This window comes from Triturus cristatus, chromosome 1_2, assembly GCF_964204655.1.
Source record: "Triturus cristatus chromosome 1_2, aTriCri1.1, whole genome shotgun sequence".
NCBI classification, from domain to species: Eukaryota; Metazoa; Chordata; class Amphibia; order Caudata; family Salamandridae; genus Triturus; species Triturus cristatus.
Window position 1 is genome coordinate 989,853,851 of NC_140580.1, and position 14,962 is coordinate 989,868,812.

The following is a 14,962-nucleotide window of genomic DNA, read 5'->3' on the forward strand; positions in this document are numbered from 1 at the left end:
CAGCAGCGCTGGGGACACCTACAGCCCTGGCCCGGTTTTAGTCTCAGTGTCTGCTTAACATCCTGTGATTCTGGGCAAATCCCTTAGGGGCCAGATGTACAAAGGTGTTATTTTGTTTGCAAATGGTTTGCGAACGAAAAAAGGCATTTTTCAATGTACAAAGGTCTGATTTGCTATTCTGTATCCTATTAGCAAATCGCAAATTGAGTTTGTGATTCGGTATTAGGAAGGGGTGTGTTGAGGACGTCCCTTTCGAATACCGAATCGCAGTCGTATGTGTGAATGTTTTGCGATCGAAATGCGGTTGCAAAACATTCACATTTTACCACATATTTCCAGTAGGTGGTAACCCATTCGCAAATAGGAAGGGACCCCCTTCCCCTTTGTGAATGTTTATACAAATATTTAAGGGAAGACAGTGGTCCCACAGACCACTGTCTACTCTTAAAAATGATAAGAAAACATTTCATTTTTCTTTTTGAAACACATCCCGTTTTCCTTCAAGGAAAAATGGCTGTATTTAAACAAATACTAAAAACATTTCTTTATTAAAAAGCAATCACAGACATGGTGGCCTGCTGACCCCAGCAGGCCACTATCCCTGTGATTTTTGCAATTCCCAATGGGTTGCAAACTGAGATCTACCGCGTGCATACTAGTGAGGCAGATCTATTTGCGACCCACTGGGAATCGCAAAATGTGGCAAAAGACACATTTGTACATTAGTGTTTGCGAATATCAAATAGCGAATCGCAAAAATTCGCTGTATAGAAATGGCAAACAATTACCAACGTACATCTGGCCCTTAATCTCTAAATGCCTAGTCGAATATAAACAAAAAAGCCCACAGGGAAACTGTCCCTGTGTAACGGTAAGTGGTGCCCATGTAAAGTACTGCAATACTTTCGGCTCGAGTTTGCACTACATAAAAGCGCCGAAAAAAATGTCTTTGATAAAAATGAAAGGCCCTAAATGGAGATACAAAGGCCATGAGGGAGGAGGGTGGGGGACACGAGGGAGGAGAGTGGTGGACACGAGGGAGGTGGCTGAAGCAGGGCTCATTCAAAACAGCAGAGGGTGTGGTGGGTTTAGAGGCCGGGGAGGAGAGAAGACAACCACAGATGCACTCTTATGGAGTGTCCCTGTGAAATCTAAGTGGTGCTCATGTAAAGCACTCCAATATCTTCGACTCAAGTTTGCACTACATAAATGTGTAAAAATAAAAAATAAAAAAACGGACAGTTAGAAAGTTAAAAGGCAATGTGGTGCAGGAAGAACACATGCACTCGTATGGAGTGAGTGGACGCAAGTAAAAAAATAATAGAAAAAGTACAGCAGAAGCGCACGGCCAGTGGAATGATACTGGCTGCCAGAAGGAAACTGTAATTGGTCCAAGCTCCAGGGAACAGCCGAGGAAGTGAAGTCTGATGACGTGACTCTAATGCTGCTGACCAGTGAGAAGCTTGAAAATAAGTGTGACTGTGAAGCCTACAAATGGTAAGTAATGGGTTGGCTGCAAGCCCCTTTTAAGTTATTTATTTATTTTAATTACAAAAGATTTCGCAAGCACAGTGAAAGCGCTCTGCACGTGAAACCTAAAAAGGAGTCTCGCCTCACTTTGATCATATGTCAATAGCCATTCACATCCTCAGAAAACAATAATTACTTCAGATCAATGACTGCTGGGAGGTCAAAAGGTCAGATGGCCTTAATAAGAATGCAGCATGTAGGACATGATTAAGAGTTTAGCATATTAACAGGTTTCCCATGGGGCAGCAGAGCTTTCTCAGTCAAAGTGGCTCAATCGATCATCGGATGAACCAATTGGTGCAGATCATCAATGATGGCAGAAGTTCCATCAGCAAATGTGCAAGTAATCAGCGCTCGCATATCTAATCTCTTGAACAGGATAGAGTGTGCATCCCGGCATGCCAAGGACACAATACTTACCTAAAGTCCATAAGCCACTTTATGGTGGCCCATTGTGGTGGTAACTCTGCCTGCCACAGATAGCGGGGGATCAACCACTCAAGGTCGCCTTTTCTGTCAAGGTTACAGCTAGATCCTGGTGACATGTATGGCGGAGAAGGTGGAGATTCCAACAGTGGGATATTTGTCAAACTCAAAATAGGTGGTGGTCTCATTGGAAAGGGTGTAACCTAAATCTGCCATTCCTTCCAAATTAGCATCCTCATGCAAATCGGTTCATAAAGCTTGCAGAATGTTGGCTTTCATGGGGAGCGGTGTATGGACTCACGAATGGGGCTGAGAATGTGTCAGCCATCCAAACCTGCCTTAGGCTCTCTGCTACCCATGCCCCTCTGGCCTGGCACAGAAGACAGTCTCCAGACAAGCCTTGACCCCACATGCTCACCCTGGACATGAACTGGATCCATCCGCAGGCAGCGTTGTCAATGGTGTCCAGCTGCTGCAGCAGGGTGCTGGCGTTGGGCATGGAGAAGTTACTGTTCATGATGCTGCGAAGGATATCGCTGTCCAAGGCATTCAAGACCTCCAGATGCTTCTGTAAATCTTCGACAAACTACACAATCCCACAAAAAAAAAAAAATTACAAGCGAGTAGCAACCAAATGAACCACAGCTTCTGAATTCAATTCAACTACTAACAAAGGTCACTACAGAATTACACAGCTCTGTCTGGATATGTCTACTTCTCAGCCTTAGAAACAGCATGCAATCTACGTCCAACACACTCTGTTCAATAGTTTTCTGGGCACTCACAATACATACAGAGAAAGGGAGGAGATAAGGATTAATGTAGGTAAAGCATAAATTAATAAGAAAAAGCCTAACCACTATCAAGGTAGGTCAATGGGTGGACTTTAGTTTAAAGTAAGCAAACACTATTGGTATTTTATATTCCAATATGGGCATTGTAAGAGAAGGTCAGGGGCTACCAGGGACATATTAAGACCATGCTATTAGCCTGCATGCAATATATCCAATATTTAATGTGGGAACGTGGGTGGGGAATTAGATGTTGGAGAATTTTACAAAAAAGAGAGGGTGTGAAAAGTGAGATGGGAAGTCTGAAAATAACACAGAGCAGCAAAGGAACCTAGATGACACCACAGTGAAGTTACAAATAACAGGGCCATGCGCTCATCCACTATGGTCAGAGCCTCTGAAATTATGCGCCAATGGATGGCTACATTATGCGGCAGCGTTGACTAAATTATATGGGAGGAAAGGACAAATTGTGCCGCACACTCTGTGAACATACTATTTTGTAATTTTGTTATTTAGGCACACATGAATATTGTCTGTGCAAATGTTTCACCTCATTTGTACAAGTTTAACACCTGAATACAGAATCAGCAGCTGAAAGGCGACTAATGAAACTGTAAAAGGCACCACCACCGCGGGGCTCAAGGTGGGGCATTTATTTATAGCTGCATATATAGCAGCAGATGGTGGATTAAGTGGCAAGTGTGATTAATCCGTCACCAAGTAAAAAAACGCTGAGGCTACAGAATCACATAATTCAAGCAGCCTGGACTGTGGTATCATTGTTGGAGGGGTCCTTATTTGTGCATTATTTCTTGGTTGTAAGCGGCTGTCTGGATCATTGATTGATAAGATGTGCGGATCTTCTCACTTAGTATTAACAGAACAGGTGCCACACACACACACACATTTCACTCAGAAGAAAAATGGTAAATTTGCAGGTGGTAAAGCACATGGAATGTGGGAAAACATGCCGAGATCAGTGTGGAAACATTCATTCTTATGTAAAATCCCTATTTCAGCACCCACAACCCATGGATCTTCATCTGAGGTTGAGCTTGAAGTGAGGCTGGTGGCTCAGCAGCTACGGGAGGGTCTTCACATGTTTCGACTGCTTGGGGGACCTTCACCTAAGACCACAATAGGAGGATGACGCGGAGGAGCCTTGAAATGAGCTGTGTGATAATGGTGATCTCAACCTTTAGCAAGACCTTAAGCAGAAGGTCCTAGGCTCCCATCTCCCAAGCCCCTCGGCGCACCAAAGTACCTCCTGCAGCCGCTGAATGCGCCTCTGCAGCTTGCCTTGCTCCAGCGAGGTCCGGATCTCAGACGAGATGTTCAGCCACACCTGTGCATAGTGCGTCACATTCCCCACCAGCGCAAAGGTTTCATTGGCCTGAAGGACAGAAAAAAGGAATGTGGTTACCGGGCACTATACCTGAACAAGGGGAGAGAGAAAGGGCATAGGAGTCATTACATTTCTGAGGGGACAGACTGCCACGGTAAGACCCAAGCCAAGGGTCTGGCATGGCTCCAAAAGCTAAAAGCACAAGCTGAGCCATGAAAAGATGTTAAACAGACAACAAATGACATGAGAAAACGTTAAAATGGAAAACATGTCAACATGTCTTACAATACAATGTTAACACATAAATGGGTGACCTTTATTAGAAACATTTTTAAACATGAAACATTTAGGAATGCCAGATGTACTAACGACTATCCAACATGTGTCGGTCATGTTTTCTACTGATTTAGTCTATAGTGTAAGTAAATGTGAAGTAAGATTATTTTACATTAACTATATGTGTGAGGTTTTTGTAAAACACAGATCCTGTACTGAATTACTGTTAAACTGGATGGTTAAGGAAACTTATGCATAGTGAAGTAAAGCGATAGGCTGTGGCTCACACAATTTGGTCAAGTAGGCAAGCCGGGATTTCAGTTCAAGATTCTATATTATGAAGCTCAGAGAAGGTAGGGTTATATATGTTATATCCACCTCTCTTCCATTTAACACCGAAGGTCAGTGCTTTGTGTTCAGTTATTCAATAAATGTTGATATCCGTAGTTCAATAAATGGACTTACCACACCTTAAATCAAAATGACAATATATATACAAATACATCAGGGCATTGCCATGAGATGTAAAAGTGTACTTTTTTTGTTCGAAATGTTTCTTCAGACACTGATGATCAAACACAGTGACAGATCTAATATATAGAAAAAAATGGGCTTAGAGGGATGAATCTCTTATTTATTTATACACAAGAAACAATACATTTTCTCGGCAATTAATATTTTCTTATATCCAAATTTTCAAAGGTTATTTTTCAGAAGCGAATCTCTCGATAGACATCAATGTACTAAACACAAAATATATACATTTGGCAAACAAAAGACAAATTCGTCACAAAGCAACCTCTATATACAACTTCATCCAACATATATACATATCTTTTATACACAACACATTATCACATATAAATTCCCCTGACTGTTGCTCCAAACAATGTACACTTCTTGTTTACAGTAATACATTCAGAGGTAGTCCTCTTGGCGTCAGAGGTATGACTAAAATTATGCGGCACTTTGCAAGAGTCTCCTTGAAGAGGTGTACCCTCTGGAGCAAACTGTGCGGCTCCGATATCTTTGTTTTTCGCCAATTATTTGATTGCAGTCACGGAGGTGTTCAGCCTTTCCTAAAATCGTTCTTTTTCACAATTTGGCCACGCCAGCAGTAACATTAACATAAAATATCATTTCTTGCTTCCCTTGCTCTGCCTGCTCACCGCAATGAATTAATGAACAAAACAAAGGCCACACATCCCCAGAGAGTTTGCTCCTCAAGCTTCAGAGAGAGGAGCTCTGTTGGCCCATAGGCGCTAGAAGTGAGGCACGGGGTGGGGGGTATGCAGCACCCCAAAATACAACTATGCTGGAGTTCAGAAAGATGAATGATGTGCCTTTAAATGTTGTGTTTATCATGTCACATTTGCTGTGAATTCAAGGTCAGAGGTCAAATGTCAGGCCGGGTCTTCTGACAAATTGCTCTTTTATTTGGAAACTGTGGTTTACTGTTATTTCTCTGACTGCAAAGTAAGAGGGTTGTGCTAAAGTGACCTCGGTGGCAATCTTGCTTTGGTACAGGAAGTTAAAGGAAAGGCTGTAGGCACTCAGTATTTCTGTAACATACACAACATAAATACTGGTAAATGAAGTATAAATACATATTTCAAAATATATTTACAATTTGGAAAGAACAGCTGAAGTACATTTTTTCTGTAATTCTGAAGTGTGATGGAAACAAAGATTTTAATACAATCAGAACAAAATAAACACACTTGACTTGGAATCCGCAAATGATAAATATTTGTTGGAACAGGATTTCCACACATTATCATTTGTGCGCTATAGAGTTACCAATAAACCCGCATGTCTAAGCAGATCTAATGACCATTTCAACGGAAAACGTGCTGTCTGTAAATGACCGTGTGTTTCCATACTAGTGCCCCGAAATGCAACACCGCTATAAACAAAACCCCTACCACTCTCCTGCTGACTGGGCGCGACACGTTTGCTACACTAGATTTTTGTAGGACGCTTGGATTTTTCACAATCCCTCCGACTTCAATGATATAACATTGATGGCAGCACTGCCAGACTGTACAAGAAAAGGTACAGAGTTCCTCTAGAGAAGACAAGAAAAAGTACTGTCACGTGTAAGGGGTACCAAGTGGGCCTTGCTGTAAGATAAGCAGGTCGGAAGAAGGGGAGAATCCCTTGTTGGAACTAGGGCTCTCGCACACCCAGCAAGCTAGGTGTCATGCTTCATCATTTGAGCCTGCCCCTCGTCTGGTCAGCGCTGCAATACCTGACAGGCACCCAAAATTGGGGCTTTTTAGCGGGGGATCTACTGTTCCTGCTGATGGGTGCAGTGGGGGTAGGGGCCCTAGTGTGTGTAGATGTGAGTGTAGGTGAAGTGAATATAAAATAGGTCAGTTCGTCCACAAATACACTTTATTATGGTGGTAAACAGCCTAATTAAAATAAAAGTGGTTGAGGTGGGTATTGAAGCTAGAAATAATGAGTCTAGTTATGTATACCCTACTCTCAATGCGATCTACATGTTTCGTGTCATAGTAGCCATGGCGGTCAGGGCACTTCCTCAGGATCAGTGGTGGAACTATCTACACTACGTGGACATGCGAAAAGTCTACATACCACACAGGCTTGATAAGGTAACCTGAAATGAGAAATGTGAAGTAGACATGAGCAATACGTGTAGGTGCACTCACACTTGGTACAGAACTCATCTTCATTAAAAAGGGAGAAGTTGTGCCCATAGGACAGGTAGAACTATGAAAACAGAGAAGATAAAAAAAGCCATCATAAACTCCTGAATATCAGTGAGTATATTAATACTAAAGTTATCTGTTAATGATATAAAAAAGGAGGGGGTTGTGGTTTGGACAATGCCGGGAGTTAAAGGAAGGGGACTCACCTAAACTGCTAGCAAGGAGGTCTTGCAACAGTTGCCGGCGAGTAAAACGGACTCCAATTAGGGTCCTGAAAGCGTAAAACGGTTATATGGAAAGACAAGTTAAAAAGAGGGGCAGCAAGATATGAAGGGATGCATGGCTGCCAAAGGACCTATTGATCCTTGTCTAAGCAACAACTCACTGCATACTCGCGATTTCCCATCTTGGCTGGTTCACAAACTCTGTAACAACTATGGTATTCCCTCATATATTTTTTAAGGACCCCCCTTTTTTATTTTTGGTCCTCATTGTTGGTGGTTGATATCCTCTACAACACCTTAGATGGTCTCCTAGTCATCACTCACTTTTTCTCCTTCTGTGATCTTACAACGGTGCCCTTGATTCATTGGGTAACTATTATTTTGTTCTACCGAGGTGCTTAGCATCATTCCCTCGACAGATCACCATGTGTCATGTGTATATCTATTTCATCACCACTATGGACTATATACACGATTAGGATTGGTACCTCATTATCTCTGACACACACCCCACGTGGTCAGCACTACCCCACACGCTTCACGCGTTACCTTTCATTCAGCATCATACATTCCTCGCGTAGCATATTACCGTGCTTGGCCACTTGGCTGTTTTCACCTTTTGATGTACACGCCATACCGGCACAACCCTAGTGATGCCTTGTTTTTACCTTGGCTTAGTGTTCCCGGCGCTCCCCCTCCGTTACAAGATGGCAGCCACCTTTACTGGCTACCCGCACCATCGCTGTGACGTAGCCATCACCACCTCGCCGGTCTCATGAGCGCGCCCACGTCATGCCCTTTCCACACATTTATACACCAGCCGCCGACAGCCAGTTACCATCCCGGTTCCGGCGGCTGGGTAGGTCTACGAGCTGTAGCGTTTCTACACCCTGGTGAGTACCTTGCTGTTTACATTCCCCAGACGCGGTTTTCTCTGGATCTCTTCCGAGGTGAGTGTAATTTTGAAATCGACCGGACTTTCTGGTTCGAACAGGCTTGACTTGGTGTTACATTCTATGATCACTTTTGATTCCCAGAGCGGCCGGCTTGTGTACCTGGCGCTACGGAGGGGGTCTGGTTATTCTTCCGATACCTCCGCTGCGCCTTGCAGCTGGCCGTCAGTTTCTGTGCTCTTAATGGTCGTGGCTGCATAATGTAGCCCTTGTCGGTTAGTCAACCACGCCTGTGACTTTTCTTCTTTGCTCCCTAGATCGGTCCTTTGGCAGCCATGCATCCCTTCATATCTTGCTGCCCCTCCCAATTTAAACCCCCCTTTTTAACTTGTCTTTCCATATAACCGTTTTACGCTTCCAGGACCCTAATTGGAGTCCGTTTTACCCGTCGGCAACTGTTGCAAGACCTCCTTGCTAGCAGTTTAGGTGAGTCCCCTTCCTTTAACTTCCGGCATTGTCCAAACCGCAACCCCCTCCTTTTTTATATCATTAACAGATAACTTTCAGGTTACCTTATCAAGCCTGTGTGGTATGTAGACTTTTCGCATGTCCACGTAGTGTAGATAGTTCCACCACTGATCCTGAGGAAGTCCCCTGACCGCTAAAGCTACTATGGCACGAAACATGTAGATCGCATTGAGAGTAGGGTATACATAACTAGACTCATTATTTCTAGCTTCAATACCCACCTCAACCACTTTTATTTTAATTAGGCTGTTTACCACCATAATAAAGTGTATTTGTGGACGAACTGACCTATTTTATATTTCACTTCACCTACACTCACATCGACACACACTAGGGCCCCTACCCCCACTGCACCCATCGGCAGGAATAAAAGATCCCCAATTTTGGGTGCCCGTCAGGTATTGCAGCGTCGACCTGACGAGAGGCAGGCTCAAATGATTAAGCATGACACCTAGCTTGCTGGGTGTGTGAGAGCTCTAGTTCCAACAAGGGATTCCCCCCTTTCTTCCGACCTGCTTATCTTACAGCAAGGCCCACTTGGTACCCCTTACACGGGACAGTACTTTTTCTTGTCTTCTCTAGAGGAACTCTGTACCTTTTCTTGTACACAACCTTGATGGGGTATGTACATTGGACCTCATTAAACTTACCCCTCTGTCCCCACAGTTGATAAGCACTGCCGGACTGTCAGTACCTGGCCCCGGTTGATTCCCCAGAAGGATGGAAGGGTGGGGGCCGGTTTTGTTACTAGGCGCTGATTTTGCAGCAGTGTTGTAAGAGTGACCCCCCAGTAATAAAATCAGCAGGCCAAATTACTCAGTCACCTTCCAACCTCCCAGGGTATGACGTGATGTCAGGGCTGTATTAAGCAGGAGGATACCAAGCCAAAGAAACTAAATTTAGCTTCATAGTTTATCTTTTAGTTCCATGACGTCATTAGTCGTGAAAATAAAAGGCAAACAACTGCGCCATCTGTTTTTTGTTCCCATTTCAGGCATGCAGGGGATTGCTTTGGCACTCCTTTATACTTTATTCAATTCCAAAAACTAACATGTGCAGGGGCCTCTCTGTTCATATGGGCAATGTGCAGGTTCTGTAATCACATCATGTTACGTTAGAATTCTTTCTTAAGATTTTGCAAAGGCCTGCTTAGGACTCGTTCAGCAGCTTGTTTCTGTGAACTTTATGAGCAGTGTAGGTTTTTGCTTATGGACGAATTTAAAAGTGCATCTTTATTCTTCTTGTTTTGCTTCATGTGTGCAGGTCTGCTTTGCAACACCCCTGATAGTTCATTTTTAGGTTGAGCCTAGGCAGCACTTGTACTGTCTATTGAGACGTGTTGTATACACTTTGTGGGCTTGCAGACCACCCATCACTTTTTATTTGCGACTTTGATTGTCCTTCAAAAAGGCTTGCTACTGGTTAATCTTTCCTCTCTGTCCCTTCTTTTTGTCATTGGTTTTCTCCCACAAAGCAGCGCCTAACTACTGGTATCTTTACACTTTGGTGCTTATCTGTTTGTGACTGCTCATTATTTTTTTCTTTCTTTCCTGCTCGTCTTTGTCGAAGCTGGCCTTTTTTTGTGTTCCTCATGCTTTTTTTGAAAGGCAGTGCGTTTATCTTTCGTTTGGTTTGTCAAGGCGAGGTTTTGTGGCACCCTAAAGGCATCGTGAATCATTTATATATGTATTTATTTATTTATTTTTACATCGTAAAGTGAGCATGTGTTTCTGAAGCGTCTTAGAAAGGCAGTGTGTTTATCTTTCATTTTGTTTGTCGAGGTTATGTGGCACCCTAAAGACAGCGTGCATGTTGGCAAAGCGTAACTAAACTATTTGTCATTGTCAAGAGAGCGTGTGTGCGCTTTGGAAAGGAAATTGCTTGAAAAGTACAAGCGGAATGCCTTTTAAGTAAATAAACATATGTTTCAAAGCGCACAGACGCTTTTTTTGTCCACTTAGAGTATGGGCACTTTGGAAAAGAGTTTATTTTCTTTCTTTGTAAGGGATGAGTACAATGTCAACAGCACTCCATGAAATTGTTAGTGTTAACCAGCAGCCTCCTCTGTATGCTTCTCTCCATTCACCCATTCAATGACCTCAGAAGCATGCAAAAAAGTTTTCAGGGACTTGCCGGAGGTCAATGCAGCAGATCTCCATTAAAACTTGTTCCACTCATATCTTCCTCAGATGTTTCTTGAAAACAACACCGGCCCTCGATAAAGTGAGTACCATAGAGTGGTGCAACAGTAGATGTCTGTTATTTCACCTCCAAGAAGCCCGGGGGGGAGGGGGGGCGCACAAATACAGGTGTTGTGTTAGTCCAACACCATGAAAAAAGAGCTCTCTTTAATAATTCATTGAGAAGGGAGTGTAACAACTTTATTATTGGGCCTTTCATAATCCATGAATAGGGAATTGGGCATAGAGCAACTGAGGCACATGCATGGTGCTTCAGATTGCTATAAGGCACTCTTGAGCCTTGCAACTTTGAGTGAATCTTAATGGACCCACCTTGGGCAGGTGAATGGCCCTTTTCGTTTTATTTTAGTGGTGAGTAGCAGTGCATAGCCCGCTGGTTTATAGGCGTAGTTGGATCCAGCCTCAGAGGCTGTATGCGTCAACTCATCCTCAGAACACAACCCCGCTATGTTAGCAGCAACAGTCAGCTGTCAGCCCGTACTGGACTTCTCTTATGCTGCTGTAAGAGGGCATGTGATGCTTTCAAGAAACATCTGAGTAAGATATGAGTGAAAAAACCTTTAATGGGCGTCTGCTGCATGGACTTCAGGCAAGTCCCTAGAAAGGAGTTTTTCATGCATACTTTTTTGGACTATCCCCTTTGCATCCATCTGAGGTCATTGATTGAATCCTGTTGAATAGTGCTACTCTTGCCCTGATAAGGGTTATTGTATTGTGATTCCACCCTCAGCTGATTTAAAGGTGGGAGGGAGAGGGCTGGTATGATTTATGTATCTGGTTGGAATTCTCATCTGCCTCATGAGGGTGTCTATGATACATCAACTAAAGGATTGTCATGTGAACGGTCATAAATAGCCTAACGTTATTTTTTCCTGTGGAAAATGAGGTTGTCTTGTGTTATGATAAAAAATACAAGACACTAGATGTCAATACTTTTTCCTTCCGTCCGGAAGCCACATTTGGAACTCCCCGAGATGTAGCTGGATGGCACATGCTCTTGTCTTTCACTGCCAGACTAGCAGTACCGGGCATTGCGTGTCTTCCTAGGAGGCTGATGGGTGGAGGCGGTTTTGATACGGGGGTGTCCTCCAGTAACAAAACCAGCAAGGCACCACTCACAGAGTCACTTTCCAACTCAGTTGTCGGTCTTATTTCCACAAGCACGGATGTGGTGGAATTAAAAGACGGATAGTGGTGCACGCAGTCACAGATGGTTCTGCATGGCGGCAGAGAAAAGAATCACTGCACAGGCAGGTCTAACACAGACCCCACGCAAGCACGCCAGCGGCAGCCACGGTAAGTGTACGCAGAGCTGCCAACTGAAAGTGTAGAAATGTTACTCTAAAGTGGACTTGGCATTGCCAAGTTGTGTAAGAGGCGGGGCTTGATGCCGGCGTGAGGAGCAGCGGACCTTGGAGCTCCTCCGTGGCCTCCTCCCATAGCCAGATATCCTGAATAGCGGAGGGGGCCCCTGAAGTCGCGGCTGGCGGCGGAGGTCCTGGTGCCCACCTGGGGGCAATTTCGGAGTGCTGGGGAGTCGAGGCTCACGGGAATCAGCACTTTTGTTCCCGGTTCGCGCTCGGACGGAGCAGCGGACAAAATGGCGGCCGCACCTCGCCACTGAAGTCGGAGCGCCTGTAGCTGCCCCGCCGAGCTGAGGGTGCCTATTGCAGGGCGGAGTGCGGCCTGCTTTCCTTGAGGACACCGGGTGGTGACAAGTAACAACAGCAGAGCGGTGCGGTTTGCACAGCGGGCAGCGGTAGCCGCCTAACCTCAAAATGGCGGCACACGCTGCACCAGGCGGGCCGAGAGGCTGAATTCGGCCACCGAGGGAGAGCAGCATTTGGGGTCTCCTACACAGGCAATCACCCTCTGCCCCTGGCCTTGGATGGGACTCTTGGTGTTGGGGGGGCGGACCAGACGAGGAGCCTGCATATTGGAGAGAGCATGCGACAGTGACGAATGCTCTGGAGACAGTACTTGTGGTGGTCAGGGATCATTGTGGAGGACGGAAGCCTGCGCTCCGCATGGTGGCTGAGACTCGCATCGGCACATCTATAGTGCCCACTGCATGCCCTAACCGGGAGTTGGAGCTGTACTGTTGCCTTAAGAGCTGCGGAGGCTCCGGGGACCTACTGGTTGGTCTCGTGTGAAGGGGGCGACGGCCTGCATGAGACGGTGACGGTCGGGAGGAGCGAGACCGGAGAACCGGAGGATCGTGAGAGTGCGCACCTTACAAACTGGGGGGGAAACCACACCTGGTTCCCCTTCTAGGCTGGCGAACCTGACTGGAACACACTGCTGTGTAATCCCACGGAACTGGTCGGGGGCACTGGGGTAGGTCTACCATCTTTGCCAGTGGACACTGTCTTTACTGACTTCTACTGACCCCCCCCTGTGATCCCCCACCAGAGGCCCGGTGTGCCCCACCGCAGCTAGTTCGAATGGGCCGTACATCACACCGGAGGGGCTTCACGGCCTTGCATGTGGAACGCACGGAGCGACAAACGGATGAAGAGGAGGACATGGCGGAACAGTGGAGACACGATGCAGTGGAGGTTCCCATGTTGGTGGACATCATGCAGGCCATCACCTCCTTGCGGGAAGCTTTGGAGACCAAGATGGACGCCATAAGAGTAGACCTTAATCTCCTGAAGGATGACCACCGCAAGCTCAAGTAGCGGGTGAAAATTACGGAGACGACCCTGGCGGGGGTCCCAGAAGAAATTTCTACTCTACAGCGCTCTCTGAAAGTGGTGGAAGAGAGGGTCCGGATCTTGGAGGTACGAGCGGAGGACAGCGAAGGGCGCTCGCGCAGGAACAATCTGCGCATAGTGGGGATCCCGGAGCGAGAGGAAGGGGACGACGCTGTTCGATACCTGGAGAACTGGCTTCGGACCGAGGTTGCCCCGGAGGGACTCTCCCCCCTTCTTCGCCCTAGAACGCGCACACAGGGTCCCAGCCAGACCTCCAAAGCCGGGCACACCCCCGCGTCCGTTTGTCGTGCGTTTACATTACCGCGAAAGAGACCACATCTTGCAGCAGGCGCGAGGAAAGCAGAACCTCCAAATTGCGAATGCTAGGGTGATGATTTTCCCAGATTTCACCAGGGAAGTACAGAGACAGCGCGCTTCCTTTCTTGCCCTGAAGCGGAAGCTTCGACAGTTGCGATTACCATACGCCATGCTGTTCCCCGCACGCCTCAGAGTAGTGGATGGGGCGACTACTCACTTCTTCACCACACCACAAGATGCATGGCAGTGGTTGGAGGCGCGAAAACCGGGATCGAAGGGGGCTCCTCCGGAGGGTACAGAGGAACGCAGATCACCTGAGCCTTCGCGGTCACAGATCCATGACCCCGCGAGGACTCCAATTGGAAAGAGATAGGGCGGTGAGGGCGGTTGCGGAGATCAGCCGCGGTGCAACTAGCCCTTGCTCTACTGTTGCTAGCCGTGATGTAAGTGGGCTTGGGACTTCTCCTGCCGGCAGCACAAGCGGGGACTCTGACCCTGAACTTCCTGTGGTTACACCCCAGACGGCAGACCTCTTCATGTGAAATGGATCAATGATGTTGGGGGTGAGCGGACCAAGCTCCACTAGGGAGCAGCTACTGGTCGGATTGGCATTGCCAAGTTGTCAGCTCACATACGAGTGACATTTGTATACTCTGTGTTCCTACGTGTGACATTCCATGTCTTATACGTCATGCCTGGAGCAGAGTGTTCATAATGGAGAAATGCAATCCACATGCATCTCTACATTCTCAGTCATGTGCCTGGTAGTGAAGCCAGTTGTGCCTGGGCTCTCGTTCCTTTGGCTGTGAGGGGGAATTGCTTCAAAGCCACAATAGTGCGGCAGCCAGTGTCCCTCGTCCACAGTATCTGAGTAACAGACGGGTCACAATGGCCTGCCTTAAATGCTGCTTTGTGGACCACGCTGCCTGTGATAAGGGTCCCCTTCCTGTGATCCTGTTTGTGATGTTTCTACCTTATGATAATGTCCCTGAAACTCCCACGTCCACCACATTCTCAATGCTAATTTTCATCATGGCTTCTGCATCTAACAACTTT

General features: G+C 46.2%; 1 protein-coding gene across 1 annotated transcript in view; it reads right to left on the bottom strand.

Moving 5' to 3' along the window:
* ABCA2 (ATP binding cassette subfamily A member 2) overlaps positions 1–14,962 on the bottom strand; it is a 569,797-nt gene that overhangs the window by 220,711 nt on the left and 334,124 nt on the right. Inside the window, exons 11-12 of the mRNA XM_085611149.1 lie at positions 4,015–4,143; positions 2,375–2,542 (exon numbers count right to left, since the gene is read on the bottom strand). Coding sequence (XP_085467275.1) covers positions 2,375–2,542; positions 4,015–4,143 — 297 coding nt within the window. The remainder of the gene's footprint in view (positions 1–2,374; positions 2,543–4,014; positions 4,144–14,962) is intronic.